This window comes from Aureococcus anophagefferens (genome assembly GCF_000186865.1).
Source record: "Aureococcus anophagefferens unplaced genomic scaffold AURANscaffold_28, whole genome shotgun sequence".
NCBI lineage: Eukaryota > Pelagophyceae > Pelagomonadales > Pelagomonadaceae > Aureococcus > Aureococcus anophagefferens.
In genome coordinates, this window is record NW_008705587.1 from 260,793 (window position 1) to 274,197 (window position 13,405).

General features: G+C 72.9%; 3 protein-coding genes across 3 annotated transcripts; 1 reads left to right on the plus strand and 2 right to left on the minus strand.

Annotated features, from left to right (window-relative positions):
- Positions 1 to 490: 490 nt before the first annotated feature.
- Positions 491 to 1,546, plus strand: AURANDRAFT_31782 (hypothetical protein; the record flags this gene model as incomplete). Its single annotated transcript, XM_009042166.1, has 1 exon — positions 491 to 1,546. The coding sequence occupies one exon, from the start codon at positions 491 to 493 to the stop codon at positions 1,544 to 1,546; it is 1,056 nt and encodes a 351-aa protein (XP_009040414.1).
- Positions 1,547 to 2,766: 1,220 nt separating this feature from the next.
- On the minus strand, positions 2,767 to 6,263 carry AURANDRAFT_72416 (hypothetical protein; the record flags this gene model as incomplete). Its single annotated transcript, XM_009042206.1, has 2 exons — positions 2,767 to 4,540; positions 4,787 to 6,263. Coding segments are annotated over 2 exons (3,241 nt in total), but the record flags the coding sequence as incomplete, so codon positions are not given.
- A 3,220-nt stretch (positions 6,264 to 9,483) lies between these two features.
- On the minus strand, positions 9,484 to 11,910 carry AURANDRAFT_66874 (hypothetical protein; the record flags this gene model as incomplete). The annotated part of the gene is made up of 1 exon (XM_009042205.1): positions 9,484 to 11,910. The coding sequence occupies one exon, from the start codon at positions 11,908 to 11,910 to the stop codon at positions 9,484 to 9,486; it is 2,427 nt and encodes an 808-aa protein (XP_009040453.1).
- Between the last annotated feature and the right edge of the window lie 1,495 nt (positions 11,911 to 13,405).

Sequence of the window (13,405 nt, forward strand, 5' to 3'; positions counted from 1 at the left end):
CGTGCTCGCCCTCGACGTCGCGCTGCCCTCGACCGGCGGCGTCCCGGCGAAGGCGCTCTTCGCCGGGGACGACGACGCCGCGTCCGACGGCTCCGCGCCGTCGCCGACGCCCCGCGCGGACCCGGCGCCGACGCCGACGCCGCCCCGCTGCCGCGACACGCACGCCGACGCCCAGGCGCGGGCCATCCGGAAGCTGCGGGAGCGCGAGGAGCGCCACGCGACGGAGCTCGCGGTCGCGCAGCACCAGCTCCGCAAGGCCACGGAGAAGGCCACGGCGCTCCAGGTCCGCTTCGCCAACAAGCAGGCGCGCGACGCCGCCGAGCGCATCTTCCGCAAGCCGTTCTCGGGGTGAAGGCTGGTGTGCTAAGTGTGGCATCAAGTTGTAGTTCAACTTGTCGCTCGCTGAATTGCGAGCGCTTGCCTTGTGTAGCACTACCTCTCTTGCATGCATCTGCTGCGCGCCGCGACCTTGGCCGCGATCGTCTGCAGCATGTCGCGCGCCAGCAAGATCGCCGGCCTGAAGACGGCGCTCACGACCGTGAGCCCCCAGAGCATCCGCGCCGCCGCAGAACGCATCGCGCCCTACGCCGTGCGCACGCCCGTGCTGCGCAGCGACCGCATCGACGCGCTCGCGGGCTGCGAGGTCCACTTCAAGTGCGAGCACCTCCAGGTCACGGGCAGCTTCAAGGCGCGCGGCGCGCTCAACGCGGTCCTGTCGCTGAGCGACGCCGAGGCCGCCGTCGGCGTCGTCGCGCATTCGACGGGCAACCACGGCGCGGCCGTGGCCCGCGCGGCGCAGGCGCGCGGGGCGCCCTGCGCCATCGTCGTGCCCACGGTGACGCCCGCGGCGAAGCTCGCGAACATCGCGCGCTACGGGCCGGCCGTCGTCCAGTGCGAGCCGTCGCCGGCTGCGCGGCGGGCGGCGTCCGAGGCCGAGGCCGCGCGGCTCGGCGGCGCGACGATCGTCCACCCCTTCGACGACGGGCGCGTGATCTGCGGCCAGGGCACCATCGGTCTGGAGCTGCTGGAGGACGTGGCAGGGCTCGACGCGATTTTGGTGCCCGTGAGCGGCGGCGGCATGCTCGGGGGCGTCGCCGCGGCGTGCGCGGGCACGTCGACGCGCGTCATCGCCGTGGAGCCCGCGGGCAAGGCGCTCGGCGCGGCGCTCGCCGCGGGCGAGCGCGTCATCTTCGACGAGGCGGAGCTGGAAGCGAGGCCGACGCTCGCGACGGTCGCGGACGCGATGCCGACGCGTCTGCTCGGGCCGAACCTCGCCTGGCCCCTCTCCTACGGCCTCCTCGACGCGCGGGACGTGTTGGCCGTCGACGACGCCGCCATCGAGGCCGCGCTCCGGCTCACGGCGTCGGAGCTGAAGCAGGCCGTGGAGCCCGCGGGCGCCGTCGCGCTCGCGGGCCTGCTCTCCCCCGCGTTCGCCGCGCTCCGCGACGACCCGGAGCGGCCCCTGCGCCGCGTCGCCGCCGTCGTCTGCGGCGGCAACGTCGACGCCGGGACGCTCGCGGCGATCCTCGCCGGCGGGGGGGACTAAGGCCGCCGCGCGACAGAATCCCGGCGGCGGGTGGTTACGACGCCTTCTCGGACTTGTCCGCGGCGACGCACTTCGCCCGGTGCGTCGCCCAGTGCTCGGTCTGGCAGTCCCGCGAGCAGTAGTGGACGGCCTTGCACCGCGCGCACTTGCGCGCCTTCGTGAGGACGACGGCGCAGCGCGCGCAGACGCCGACGCACCTCGCGTCGACGTCGATGGCGACTTCGAGCGGCGCGAAGGCGACCTCGAGCGCCAGGTAGGCGTCGAGCACGGGCACGACGAGCGCGCGGCGCGCGTCGTCGTCGAGCGTCGCGCAGTAGTCGCGCGCGCAGCGCAGCGACAGGCTCCGGTGCTGCTCGGACCACGTGTTGCGCGCGTCGTAGGACGGGTGCGCCTTCAATAACTCCGCGTGCGCGGCCTTGTGGTCCCTGCCGTTGGCGACGCGGTCCTTGAGCACGTAGGCGATGATGGCGCGGTACCGCTTGTTCAGCGCGGCGGCGACGAGGGTCCGCTTCGCCGCGGGCAGGTTCCGGAAGGGCTCGACGTCGTCCATCGCGGGCGAGGGGACGGGCTGCGGGCCCTCGCCGCCGGGCTCGAGGCCCCGGAGCAGGCCGCTCGGGTCGTCGCGCATCAACAGGACGAAGCGCCGCAGGACCTCGACGCTCCCGACCTCGTCCTTGTCCAGCGACTCGCGGACGACGACGCGCGCCTCGAAGACGTCCTTGGAATGGTGCGCCGCGACGGCGCCCGACGACGGCAGCAGCCCCAGCGCGGCCCAGTCGTCGTAGTGCGCCTGCATGGCCTGCAGCACGACCCCCGGCCGCCGGTACCGCTCCCAGTGGCGCGTCTTGGCGCGCTCCTTCGCGTCGTCGAAGACGTGGCCGACGGTCGAGACCGTGGCGCGGTAGAAGACGCGCGGGTCGCCCGGCCGGAGGTGCGCGCCGTCGCCGAAGCCCTCGATGGCCACGGGGTAGAAGCTCCGCGAGGGCGACTGCCAGCGCAGCGCCGAGGCGTGGACGAGGTCCGTGACGTCGAAGGCGGCCTTGAGCACGTCCTCCGACGGCAGCCTGTGCCGAAACCAAATCTTCAACCCGACTTCAATGTGAGCGTATTCGAATGTTTTGACACAAGCTCTTCGGCTGGGCTTCGAGAACTCGACGAGAGCGATCGATCCGTCCAAAAATCAGCCGAATCGACTTTGATTTGACCGAGCTAGAGAATTCTCAAGTTTGGTCAGGACCACCCAAACCAGTGGTTGGTTTCGGCACAGACGGCAGCGTCGAGCTCCGCTCGGCGACGACGCGCACGGTCGGCGGCCGCCAGCCGTCCTCGTCCTCGTCGGCGACGAGCGCCGCCTCCTTGGCGCGGATGAAGCTCAGGATGCGCGCCGCGTCCCAGCCGGGCTTCCAGGGCACGGCGCAGCGGTAGAGCGGCTCGCGCGTCCGCTGCGCGTCGCGGCGGTGCGCGCGCGCGGCCTCGTCCTCGGCGACGTAGTCCGCCTCGACGCGCGCGGGGCCGTAGGAGCTGTAGTAGGTCTTGGGCTCGTCGGGCAGCATGGGCGGGCTGCGCGTCCGCGAGTAGTAGTACATGAACCCCTTGAGGAACACGTCGCGCAGCGACCGCGTCGGTGCGGGCGCGCCGGGCCGCCGCCGCGCGACGCTGCCCGGTTTCTCCTCCATGCGGTTCAGCTCCTCGTCCTTCGTGCGGCGCAGGGAGAAGAGCCGCGACGCGATCAGCAGCCGCACGAGGCCCGACTGGGGCGTCGCCGCGCCCGCGGCGGCGCCGCGCCGCGGGTCCGCGTCGCGCACCGCGAGCGGGAGGTCGAAGACCCGCGGGTCGACGGCCGCGGGGCGGTAGAGCGACGGCGGCACGTAGACCGCGTAGCCCCGGAGCGCGTACTTGACGAGCCGCGCCTCGTAGGTGAGGGACCGCCGCGCCGCGTCGACGCGGCAGAGCTTCTCGCAGAGCGCGCGGACGCCGCGCGGCGCGCCCCAGACGCGTTCGCCGTCGTAGGCGAAGCAGCAGGCGTCGACGTCGAAGGAGTCGAGCACGGCCGCCGCGGACGCGTAGAGCCGGAGCACGACCTGGACGTTGCGCCGGGGGAAGCCCGCGCTGAACGTGATCGCGGACGCGGAGCGGACGCAGGCGACGCGCGCGCAGGCGTTGCGCACGACGGCGGCGTGGACGGCGACGAGCGCGTCCATCGCCGCGCGCTCGTCGAGCCCCACGAGGAAGAGGTCGACGTCGCTTGACGTGCAGAAACGCGACGCGGCGTCGCGCCGCTGCAGCGTCCGCGCGGCGGCCTCGACGCGGCTCCGGCCCGCCATGGCCGCGTGGCTCCGCGCCTCGAACCACTCCACGAGCCCCGGCCCGGCCTCGCGGCCCGGCGGCCGCGCCTCGACGCACGCGAGGACGCCGCCGCCCGCGGCGACGAGGCCCAACGCCTTCCAATCGACGCCGCGGAGCAGCCCGGACCCGAAGACGTCGAAGGCGTCGCGGAACTGGGCCAGGTCCGCGCAGGCCGCGTCGGCGCCGTCGGGCCAGAAGCGCGGCGGCTGGTGGAAGAGCACCTGCGCCGCCGCGACGTCCGCGCTCCACGGCCCCAGCCGCCAGGCGGCGCCCGCGGCGTCGCCCGCGAAGACGTCCAAGAGCTGGCTGCCTTGCTTCGTGATGGCCTCGGCGCGCAGGGCGACGTCGAGGGCGTCGCCGTCGTCGAGCGCCCGCGCGAGGGGCGAGTCCGGGTACGCGGCGCGGAGCCGCAGGAGCGCGGCGCCGGGCAGCTGCGGCAGCACGCGCTTGAGCGCGGGCGCGGGCCACGACGCGACGGTCTCGCCCCAGTCGCCGACGTCGTCGGCCATGCCCGCCAGGCAGTCGCCGAGGACGACGGCGCAGCGCTGCGTGAGCGACGTCGCGAGCGGCGTCGGCGCGCGCTCGCCCTTCTTCCGGCGCGTCGACGAGAAGAGGCCCTGGAACGACGCCATCGCTGGTGTGGGCGCGCTGCGGCTCGGAGGCTGCGGCGCGAGAGGGCTGGGACGAAGCGGCGCGGTCGGAGGCCCCCGCCGCCGGCAGCAAGACGCGCGTACGAGGCCAAGGCCACACCCTGTCCTCAGATGGCTCGGATGGCGGCCCGAGAATGGTTCAAGTTGAACAGCAAGTTTCCTTTCACGTCACCGCGCGCCGCTCCGGCCGTCCGCCCTCTCTCAGAGCAGCTCGCGGCGCTTCTTCTTGAGCGGGAGGAGGGACGTGCGGGCCTGGGGGAGGAGGTAGTCGAGCTTGCGCCGCGCCTCCTTGTTGGGCTTGCGGAGCTTCAGCGTACTCTCGCGGACGTCGACGCCGAGCGGGAGGCCGCCGCGGTCCGCGCGGACGTAGGCCCGCGTCGTGATGAGGTCGACGCCGTCGTCCCAGACGACGGTGAGGTTCTTGCCGCTCACGTTGACGACGGTGCCGGCGAACCACTCCTGGCCGTCGGGTCCGGGGTCGAAGTCGCTCCAGACGCGCGACCCCGGCGCGTAGTCGGCCGCCGCCGGCTCCGGCGCGGCCCGCTTCTTCGACGGCGGGGCCTCGTCGCGCGCCGTGACGTTCGGCGGCCGGCCCTTGTGGGTCGGCGTCGGCGGCTTCGCGGCCTCGGCGAGCTCCTTCTTGAGCGAGCCCTTGCCCTTGGGCTTCCAGGCGTCGACCGCGGCGCCGTAGACGTCGCGCGCGGCCTTGGCCGCGACGTCCGTCGCCTCCTCGTCGTCCGCGGGCGCGTCCGCCGCCGCGAGCTGGCTGCGGAGGAGCTCCCGCGACACCTCGGCGAGCGCGTCGGACTCCGCCGACGGCGGCGCGGCGGCGGGCGCGTCCGGCGCGGCGGCGGGCTCGTCCGCGGCGGCGGCCGGCGACTCCGCCACCACCGCCGGCTCCTCCGCGACCGGCGCGGCCGGCTCGTCCGCCGCGGCGGCCGGCTCGTCCGCCGCGGCCTTGGGCTTCGGCCGGCACTCGAGCTCCGGCTCCTCCGGCTCCTCGGCCCGGGCGGGCGTCTTCGTCTTCGCCGACGCGGCCTTCTTCTTGCGGCCCTTGGCCGGGCTCGGCGACGCGTTCGGCCCCTGGAAGCGCTGCGCGCGGCCGTTCGCCAGGGCCTCCCACATGCGCTCCTGCCAGAAGGCCGTGTTCTGCTCGGCCTGGACCTCGTCGCGCGTCTTCGGCGCCGCGACGTCGTCGTCCTCCTCCTCCGGCGGAACGTCCTCCTCCTCCGGCGGAACCGCGGGCGGCGCCGGCGCGGGCGGCGCCTCGGCGCGCGGCGACGGCGCCTTCTTCTTGGGCGTGCGCTTCTTCGGCGGCCCCGTGGGGGACTGGTCCCGCACGATCTGAATCTTCTCGTAGCGCGGGCGCCACACGGGCGCCGCCGCGGGCGCCGGCGCCGGCGGGCCGCGCGAGAGGTACGCGTCGAGCGTCGCGAACGGCTTCGCGGCCTCGTCCCTCCCCGGCGGCGGGCCCGTCGAGTAGGCCGTCGGGTAGGGCGTCGGCGGGTCGCAGCGCGCGTTGACGAGCTTCGTGAAGCGGTCGCCGTCGGACGCGTAGGTCGCCCGGACGCCGAGGTCCACGTCCGGCACCTCGTCGCAGGGCTCCGCCGGCGGCTGGCGCCAGGGCGTGTCCTCGTTGCTGACGATCCAGGACGCGCGCCGCCGGCAGAAGGCCGCGGCCCCGACGCACTGGAGCATGGCGGACAAGATCGAAGATTTTGGGAGAGCGAGGCGAGACCGATTCTCTCGACGCGACCTGCGAGTCGACGGTGAACCCCTGGGTGAACCGGAGGTGCCGAGCTGCTCGACATGGAGTATGGTGAAGTGAGGCAGGCGGGCAGCATTCCCATGGAGCCCTGAACGCGAATCCGTCGCGCGAAGGATGCGCCGCCTCGCGCTGCTCGGTGCGTTCCTCGCGCCGGTGTCGTGCGAGCTGAGCAGCGCCTACCTCTACGACTACGCGTTCCACAAATCGACGCAGGAAGCGCTGGACTACAATTTGAACGTGCTCTGGAAGATGGGCGAGGTCATGGCGACGGGCATGGCCACGGACCTCGTCTACAACGCGAGCGGTCCCGGCGACCTCCACGGCCGCCTGCGGTCGGGCGACGGCACGCTGTCGCTGCTCGTCTACTCGCTGCTGATCGGCGAGTCGCTCGCGACGTACATGCACTACGCGGGCTTCGAGGACTCGACCTGGGTCGGCGTCTACAACGCGGGCAACGGCGGCGGCCCCGCGGGCAACTACACCTTCGCCGTCGCGGCGAACGTGTCGCGCGACGCCGACTGGTGGCGCGTCGCCGTCGGCGCGTGCGAGCCGCCGGACGACGCGGCCTGCGCGACGTGCTGCCGGTCCAAGTGGGTCACGGACGCGCGAGGCGCGCCCGCGGGCGACGCCTTCACCACGGGCTACTACGACACGCGCGCGCGGCCCTGGTACGTCGCGGGCCTCGACGCGCGCGGGCCCATCTGGACGGAGCCCTACGTCTACGCGAACGGCGTCACCATCGGCAACTCGGCCGTGACGCCGCTCGACGACGGCGCGGGGACGCGCGTGGGCGTCCACGCCGTCGACGTCGAGTTCGACAGCATGTCGGCGTACCTGCGGACGATGGCGGTTTCTACGGCCGACCGCGACGACGTCTTCTTCGTCGTCGACGCGGCGGGCCTGTTCGTCGCGCTGTCGACGAACGCGACGGACCTGAGCATCGAGACGCCCGACGGCGACCTCGCGCGGCGGCACATGGCCAACTCCACGGACGAGCGCATCCGGCGCGCCGCGGCGGCGCTCGCGGACGGCGCGGCCGAGGACCATTTGCTCATCGAGGACCACTGGTTCGTCGCGTCGGCGCCGCTGCGCGAGGCGGGCCTCAATTGGACTCTTGTGTACACCTACCCCGTGGGCTGCCCCGCGGGCTCGCGCGAGTCCGTCGAGCTCGGCTGCGTGCCCTGCGCGGACACGTGGTCTTCCGAGCCCGAGAGCGCGGCCTGCGGCATGTGCGCGGCGGGCTACTACCTCGACGGCGACGCCTGCGAGGTCTGCCCGTCCCACTTCTACTGCGACGAGCCCGGCGCCGAGCTCGAGCGGCTATTGGTGGCCGAGGGCTACATGCGCATGTCGTCGAAGAGCACCGAGGCGCTCGAGTGCGCGCACCGCAAGTCCTGCCCGCTGGCCGACGGCCGCGTCACCTGCGACGCGGACCGCGGGGCGACGGGGCCGCGCTGCTCCGTCTGCGACGAGGGCTACTTCTCGGACCAGGTCCAGCGCTGCCACGACTGCAAGGACGCGTTCGCCGCGTCGAGCCCGGAGACGCTCGCGAGCATCCTCGTGTCGCTCCTGCTCCTCGGCGGGTTCCTGTATCTGATCACGCTCATGACGAAGCCGAAGAGCGGCAACCTCAGGCGAGCGGGCAAGCTGAGCCGCCTGAACCAGAAGCTCACGGTGAAGTGGAAGATCGTCTTCGTGGCCTTCCAGATCCTCTACACGATGCCGTCGATGATGCCGGGCACCCGGTTCCCGACGGCCTACAAGTCGCTCTACATGGCCTTCGATATCGTCGCGCTCAGCGTCCCGCGACCGAGAGACGAGTTTCGAGAGCTTTTGATCGGGAAACCGACGAACGGTTGTTACCGACGCATGTGGTAGGTCACGCTCGACCTCGGCGCGGCGCTGCCGCTGCAGTGCCTGGATCTCGTCGGCGGCGGCGCGGCGTTTTACCGCGCCTTGCTCGCGATGACGCTCGGGCCCGGGGCGTTCATCGTTCTCGCGATGTCCCTGGCCTTCGCGATCCACCTCGTGAATGGCTACGTCATGTCCCGGGGCGAGGTGCGCCGGGCGTTGATTTCCGTGACGATTTTGGTGACGTACCTCCTGCTGCCGGCGGTGACGACGACGATCGTCCGCGCGTTCCCCTGCGACGAGTTCGACGACCCGCGGGGGTCGGACCGGCGCATCCCCTACCTCGTCGCCGACCTGTCCATCCGCTGCGACTCGACGACGCACCGCACCTACCTGGTCTACGCGGCGCTCGCGCTCTTCGCGTGGCCCGTGGGCGTGCCCCTGGTGACGTTCTTCGTGCTCTTCCACTACCGCGACCACCTGAACCCCGTCGTCGACAACAAGAGCATCGGGCGACGGAAGGCGCGGCGCTCCTACGACCACCGCCTCGACTACCTCGTGCTCCGGGAGCAGGCGCAGGAGGCGCGCGCGCGCGACGAGAAGATCCAGCACCTCCAGTTGCTGTACGGCCCCTACGAGCCGGAGTACTTCTACTGGGAGGTCTTCGAGATGCTCCGGCGGCTCATGCTCACGTCGGGATTGCTGCTCGTCGGCGACGGGCCCCTCGTGAAGGTCTTCTTCGCCATCGTCGTCGCCCTCGCGACGCAGAAGGCCTACTCCTACTTCGCGCCCTACGCGTCGGACAGCGACGACGTGCTCGCGGAGACGCTGCAGTGGGTCACGCTCTTCACCTTCCTCGCGACGCTGGCCTGCGCCGTGGGCCAGGCGAACGTGGCCCTCACGGTGGGCATGATCGGGCTGCAGGTCGCGGGCCTCGTCGTCGTCGGCTGGCTCATGGTCGCGGACATCAAGCGCGAGAAGGACGCGCTCAAGACCATCGGCGAGGAGATCCGCCACCTCCAGGACGAGCTCAGCGCCACGCAGAAGGTCATCAGCCGCAAGAGGCTCAGCACGTTCGTCTTCGGTCCAAACGCGGGGCAGCCCGCGGCGACGGTCGACGCGCCCGAGGCGAAGGACGACGGCGACGGCGACGACTACGCCGCGGGCCTCTCGGCGCCGGCCCTGGAAGTCGCCGCCGGCGACGAGGACGAGCGCGCCGTCGCCTGCAGCTGCGTCGCCGTCGGGGGCGACGAGTCCTTCGCCTACTTCTCTCCGCGGAGCCTCGTCGCCCCCGCCTACTTCTCTCCGCGGAGTAATGCGACCTAGCCTCGTTGCACACACTCGCAGTCGCCCCGCACGCGGCACGCGACCGTCGCCGCGCCCGCCGCGTCCGCGGCGCACGCCGTCGTGAGCGTCGCGTAGGTCCAGGGGTGGACGACGGACAGCGCGACGACCTCCCCGGGGTCCGCGGCGACGGAGACGTCGACGCCGTCGTCGTCGTCGACGACGCGGACGACGCGCCCGGCGACGACGACCTTGTCGAGCTCGCCGAGCACGGCGAACTCGGACCGCGGCGCGACCGGCGCGACGACGGCCAATCGCGCGCGCACGAAGCGCGCGTTCTCCCGGTCGAAGGGCGACGCCTCGAGGACGAGCGGCGCGCTCGGGTCGAGGTGCGTCGTGACGTAGACGCGGTCGCCCCCCGTGAGGGGCCAGTCGACGGCGACGGCGCGGCGCGTGTCGCGGCCGAGGTCGAGGACGAGGTCGAGCTCCTCCGCCTCGTCGAGGAAGACGGAGAGCACGTAGTGCCAGACGTACTCCCCGAGCCGCGTCTCCGCGGCCCAGAGGTTCCGCTCCCGCAGGTCCCAGAAGGACAACCGGAAGGCCGCGTCGAGCGTCGCCAAATTCCGCGTCGGCCGGAGCAGGTTGCCGTCGCGCGACGCCGCCGCGCGCGCCGCGGACGCGTTCAGCGCCTCCGCGGCGTCGCCGATCCCCACGGGGCCGCCGGAGAGGGCCGCGAGCGCGACCTCGAAGTAGGGGTTCGGCTGGGAGCAGTTGAAGCCGCCGTGGCAGCCGCCGTCGCCGCCGGCGCTCGCGAAGACGTTGTCGACGCTCGCCGCGAGGCCCACGGCGCGCAGCAGCGACGCGGCGAGGCCGACCTTCCAGGACGCCGTCAGCGGGTCCCGCGTGTTGTCCATGGACGCGCGCGCGTGCGTCGCCGATTGTAGCCGCGTCGACGCCAGGATCGTCGCGGGCGTGTTCATGCACAGCTGCACGGGAACGCCGGCCGAGAGCGCCGCGGCGTCGAGGTCCCGGAGCCACTGCTCGCCCGCGCCCGGCGTCGACAGGAAGGACGGCGGGCCCCGGCCCTTGCCGAACCAGTACGAGAGGAAGTCCTGCTCGAAGAGCGCCGGCCGCCGCCGGAGCGTCTTCGTCATCGTTCGAAACAGGTCGTCGTAGAACTGGCGCGAGGCCGGCACGGCGAAGCGACCGTCGAGACGCACGGGTCCGTGGCGCGTGAAGTTGGACACGAGGCCCATGTAGAGCGCCACGGGCGCGCCGAGGCCGTCGGCGAAGGCGCCCAGACCTTCCGGGAAGACCGCCGGCCCGCCCGGCGAGCAGTTCGCCGTGCACCCGGTCCAGTCGACCATGCCCCCGAAATCCCCATTGTGCTGTTGGAACCACCAGTCGTCCAATTGCAGGTAGCGCACGGGCAGCCCCGCCGCGTCCCAGGCGTCGCGGACCGCGAGGAGCGTCTCCGCCATCGAGTCGCCGGGCCTTCGCGGGTTGCCGTAGTAGAACGACCCTCGGTCCGTCCAATACCCCAGCTGGCGCAGCACGGGCCCCGCCGGCGGCGCCCGCCGCTTGCCGCCGACGGCGAGGAGCGCGTCGCCGAGCTTCCGGAGGACCGCGTCGACGCCGCGCGCGCCCACCAAGAGCGTCTCGTGCGCGTAGCCCGTCGGCAGCGCGTCGAGCGTCGCCGCGGGGCCGAGGGCGATGAGCGGCGCGGTCGTGTCAAACCGCCGCGTCGCGACCATGGCGCTCTCGAGGTGGCGCGTCAAGGGCGCGGCGGCGACGGCGCGGAGCGAGTCGTCGAACCAGACCGTCGGCGCGCCCTGCCAGGGCCCGCCGAGCCACGTCGAGTTGTAGTAGGGGTAGGTCCGCGGGCAGCGGTCTTGATACAACGACGCGCAGCCCGCGGCGTAGGACTGCGGCGGCGGATAGGGTAAACGCGACGCGGCGGCGGCCGCTCTCTCCGGGAGCCAGCGGCCGACGGTCGCGTCGCTGAGCTGGTTCCCGCCCCAGGACGCGTAGTTGAGCGTCGGGGCGTTCGGCGGCGCGGCGAACGTCGGAAACGCGCCGAGCACCTCGTTGCCGTCGCGGGCGCCGCCGTTGGCGCAGCCCGCGGGCCAGCGCTGCTGCAAGACCCACGTCGAGTCGCCGTACTCGCGAGTCGTGGTCTCGAGCACGGGAGCGCCGGCGACGTCGGTCCAGAGTTGCGTCGCCGCCGTGTACTCGCCCACGGCGTCCCGCCCGAAGGTCGTGCGCTCCGGGCCGAAGCGACGCAAGGCGTCGGGGCCGAAGCCCTCCGAGCTGAGCCATTTGTCGTTCACCTGGGCGCCCACGGGGCCGGCGCCGAACCACTCGACGCCGTCGACGACCACGGCGCCGCCGACGAGCTCCAGCTCCACGGCGCGGGCCGCGGACAGGAGGAGGAGGGCGGCTAGGGGCAGCCCGCGCGCCTCCATGCTCGCCTTCAACCCGAGGCAAACATGCTCGGTCTGGTTCCCTCCGCGGGCGTGCCTCCCCCCCCCCGGACGGACGCAGTCGGGCGCGCATCCCCTTCAATAACTTGGTCAACATGCGTTGTGTGAACATTTGTGGACAAACCGATGGGCAAAGGCAGTGGCAAAGGCAGCGAGGGCTCCGCCGAGGATCTCGACGTCGTCGTGCCCTGGAAGGATGGCTTCGAGTGCGCCACGTCGACGAACCCGACGACGATGGTGCGCGCCGTGCGGCGGCAGGCGCTCGCGACGCGCTTCCTGCGCGTCTACGACGACGCGCTGCGGCCCGAGCTCTGCGCGGCGCTCTACGACGACGCCGTGGCGCACAACAAGCCCTGGGGCGCCTACGTCACGTTGGCCGACGCGCGGAACGTCGCCGGCGCGCCCAGCGACCGCGACGCCTGGGCCCGCGAGGTCGTGCGGACGCTCTTTTTAGAACGCGCGGCGGACGCCGTCGACTTGGAAGCCGCGGGCGCGCACGGCGTCGCGGTCTGGTGCCTCGCGAGCGGCGTCGGCAACAGCGTCGACTACCACCTGGACTACTGCGAGCTCCACCGCCACGAGACCAACGAGATCGTGCCGCCGCTCTACGCGTCGACGGTGCAGCTCTCGGACCTCGCCGACGGCGCCGCGGACGACGCGCGGCGGGTCGAGGGCGGCGCGTTCGTCGTCAACTCCGGCGGGCTGGCGCACTACGCGGCCTACGGCTACAAGAGCCGGCTGCAAAAGGGCGCGCTGGCGGGCGACGGCTGGCACCGGATTCCCTACGCGTTCAATCGCGCGATCGTCCACGACGGCGAGTGGCCCCACGCGTCGGAGGAAGTGAAAGCGCTGCCGGCGGGCAAGAAGCGCGTCATCCTGGGCCTCAACGTCTTCGGCGACCGCGTCGCCGAGGTCAACGCGCGCGCGCCGGAGCACTCGGACGCGTTCAACAAGACCGTCAAGATCTACCAGGCGACCGCGCGCGCGAAGCGGTCGGGCGGCGGCGGCCTCACGGTCGAGGCGCTGAAGAAGAACAAGCCCCTCGCGCGCCTCTTCGTCGGCCTCGCCCGGGCCCGCGCCGGCGAGGACGACGACGCGGCCGGCGGCGCGACGTTCGCCCCGGGCGACCGCGTCCGGGCCAAGTGGCGCAAGGGCCTCCGCCGCTGGCCCGCGACGGTGAAGCGCGTCTACGACGACGGCACCCTCGACCTCCACTACGACGACGGGACGCGCTGGAACGGCGCGCCGCCGGGCATCGCCCGGCCGCTGGAGGCGTGAGCTTTTAACAATTTTTTAAACTTGAAGATTTTGAAGCACGGCACTCATTCGAACACCTTCTCGAGAGCTGCCCGCGCGATGGTCCGCGCCCACGCGGACGACGCGTCCGTGGCGTCCGCGGCGTCGTCGGCGGGCGCGGCGCCGGCCCGCGTGCCCCGCGTGAAGGACCACGCGCTGCGCGTCGCCCGGCGTCCGCGCT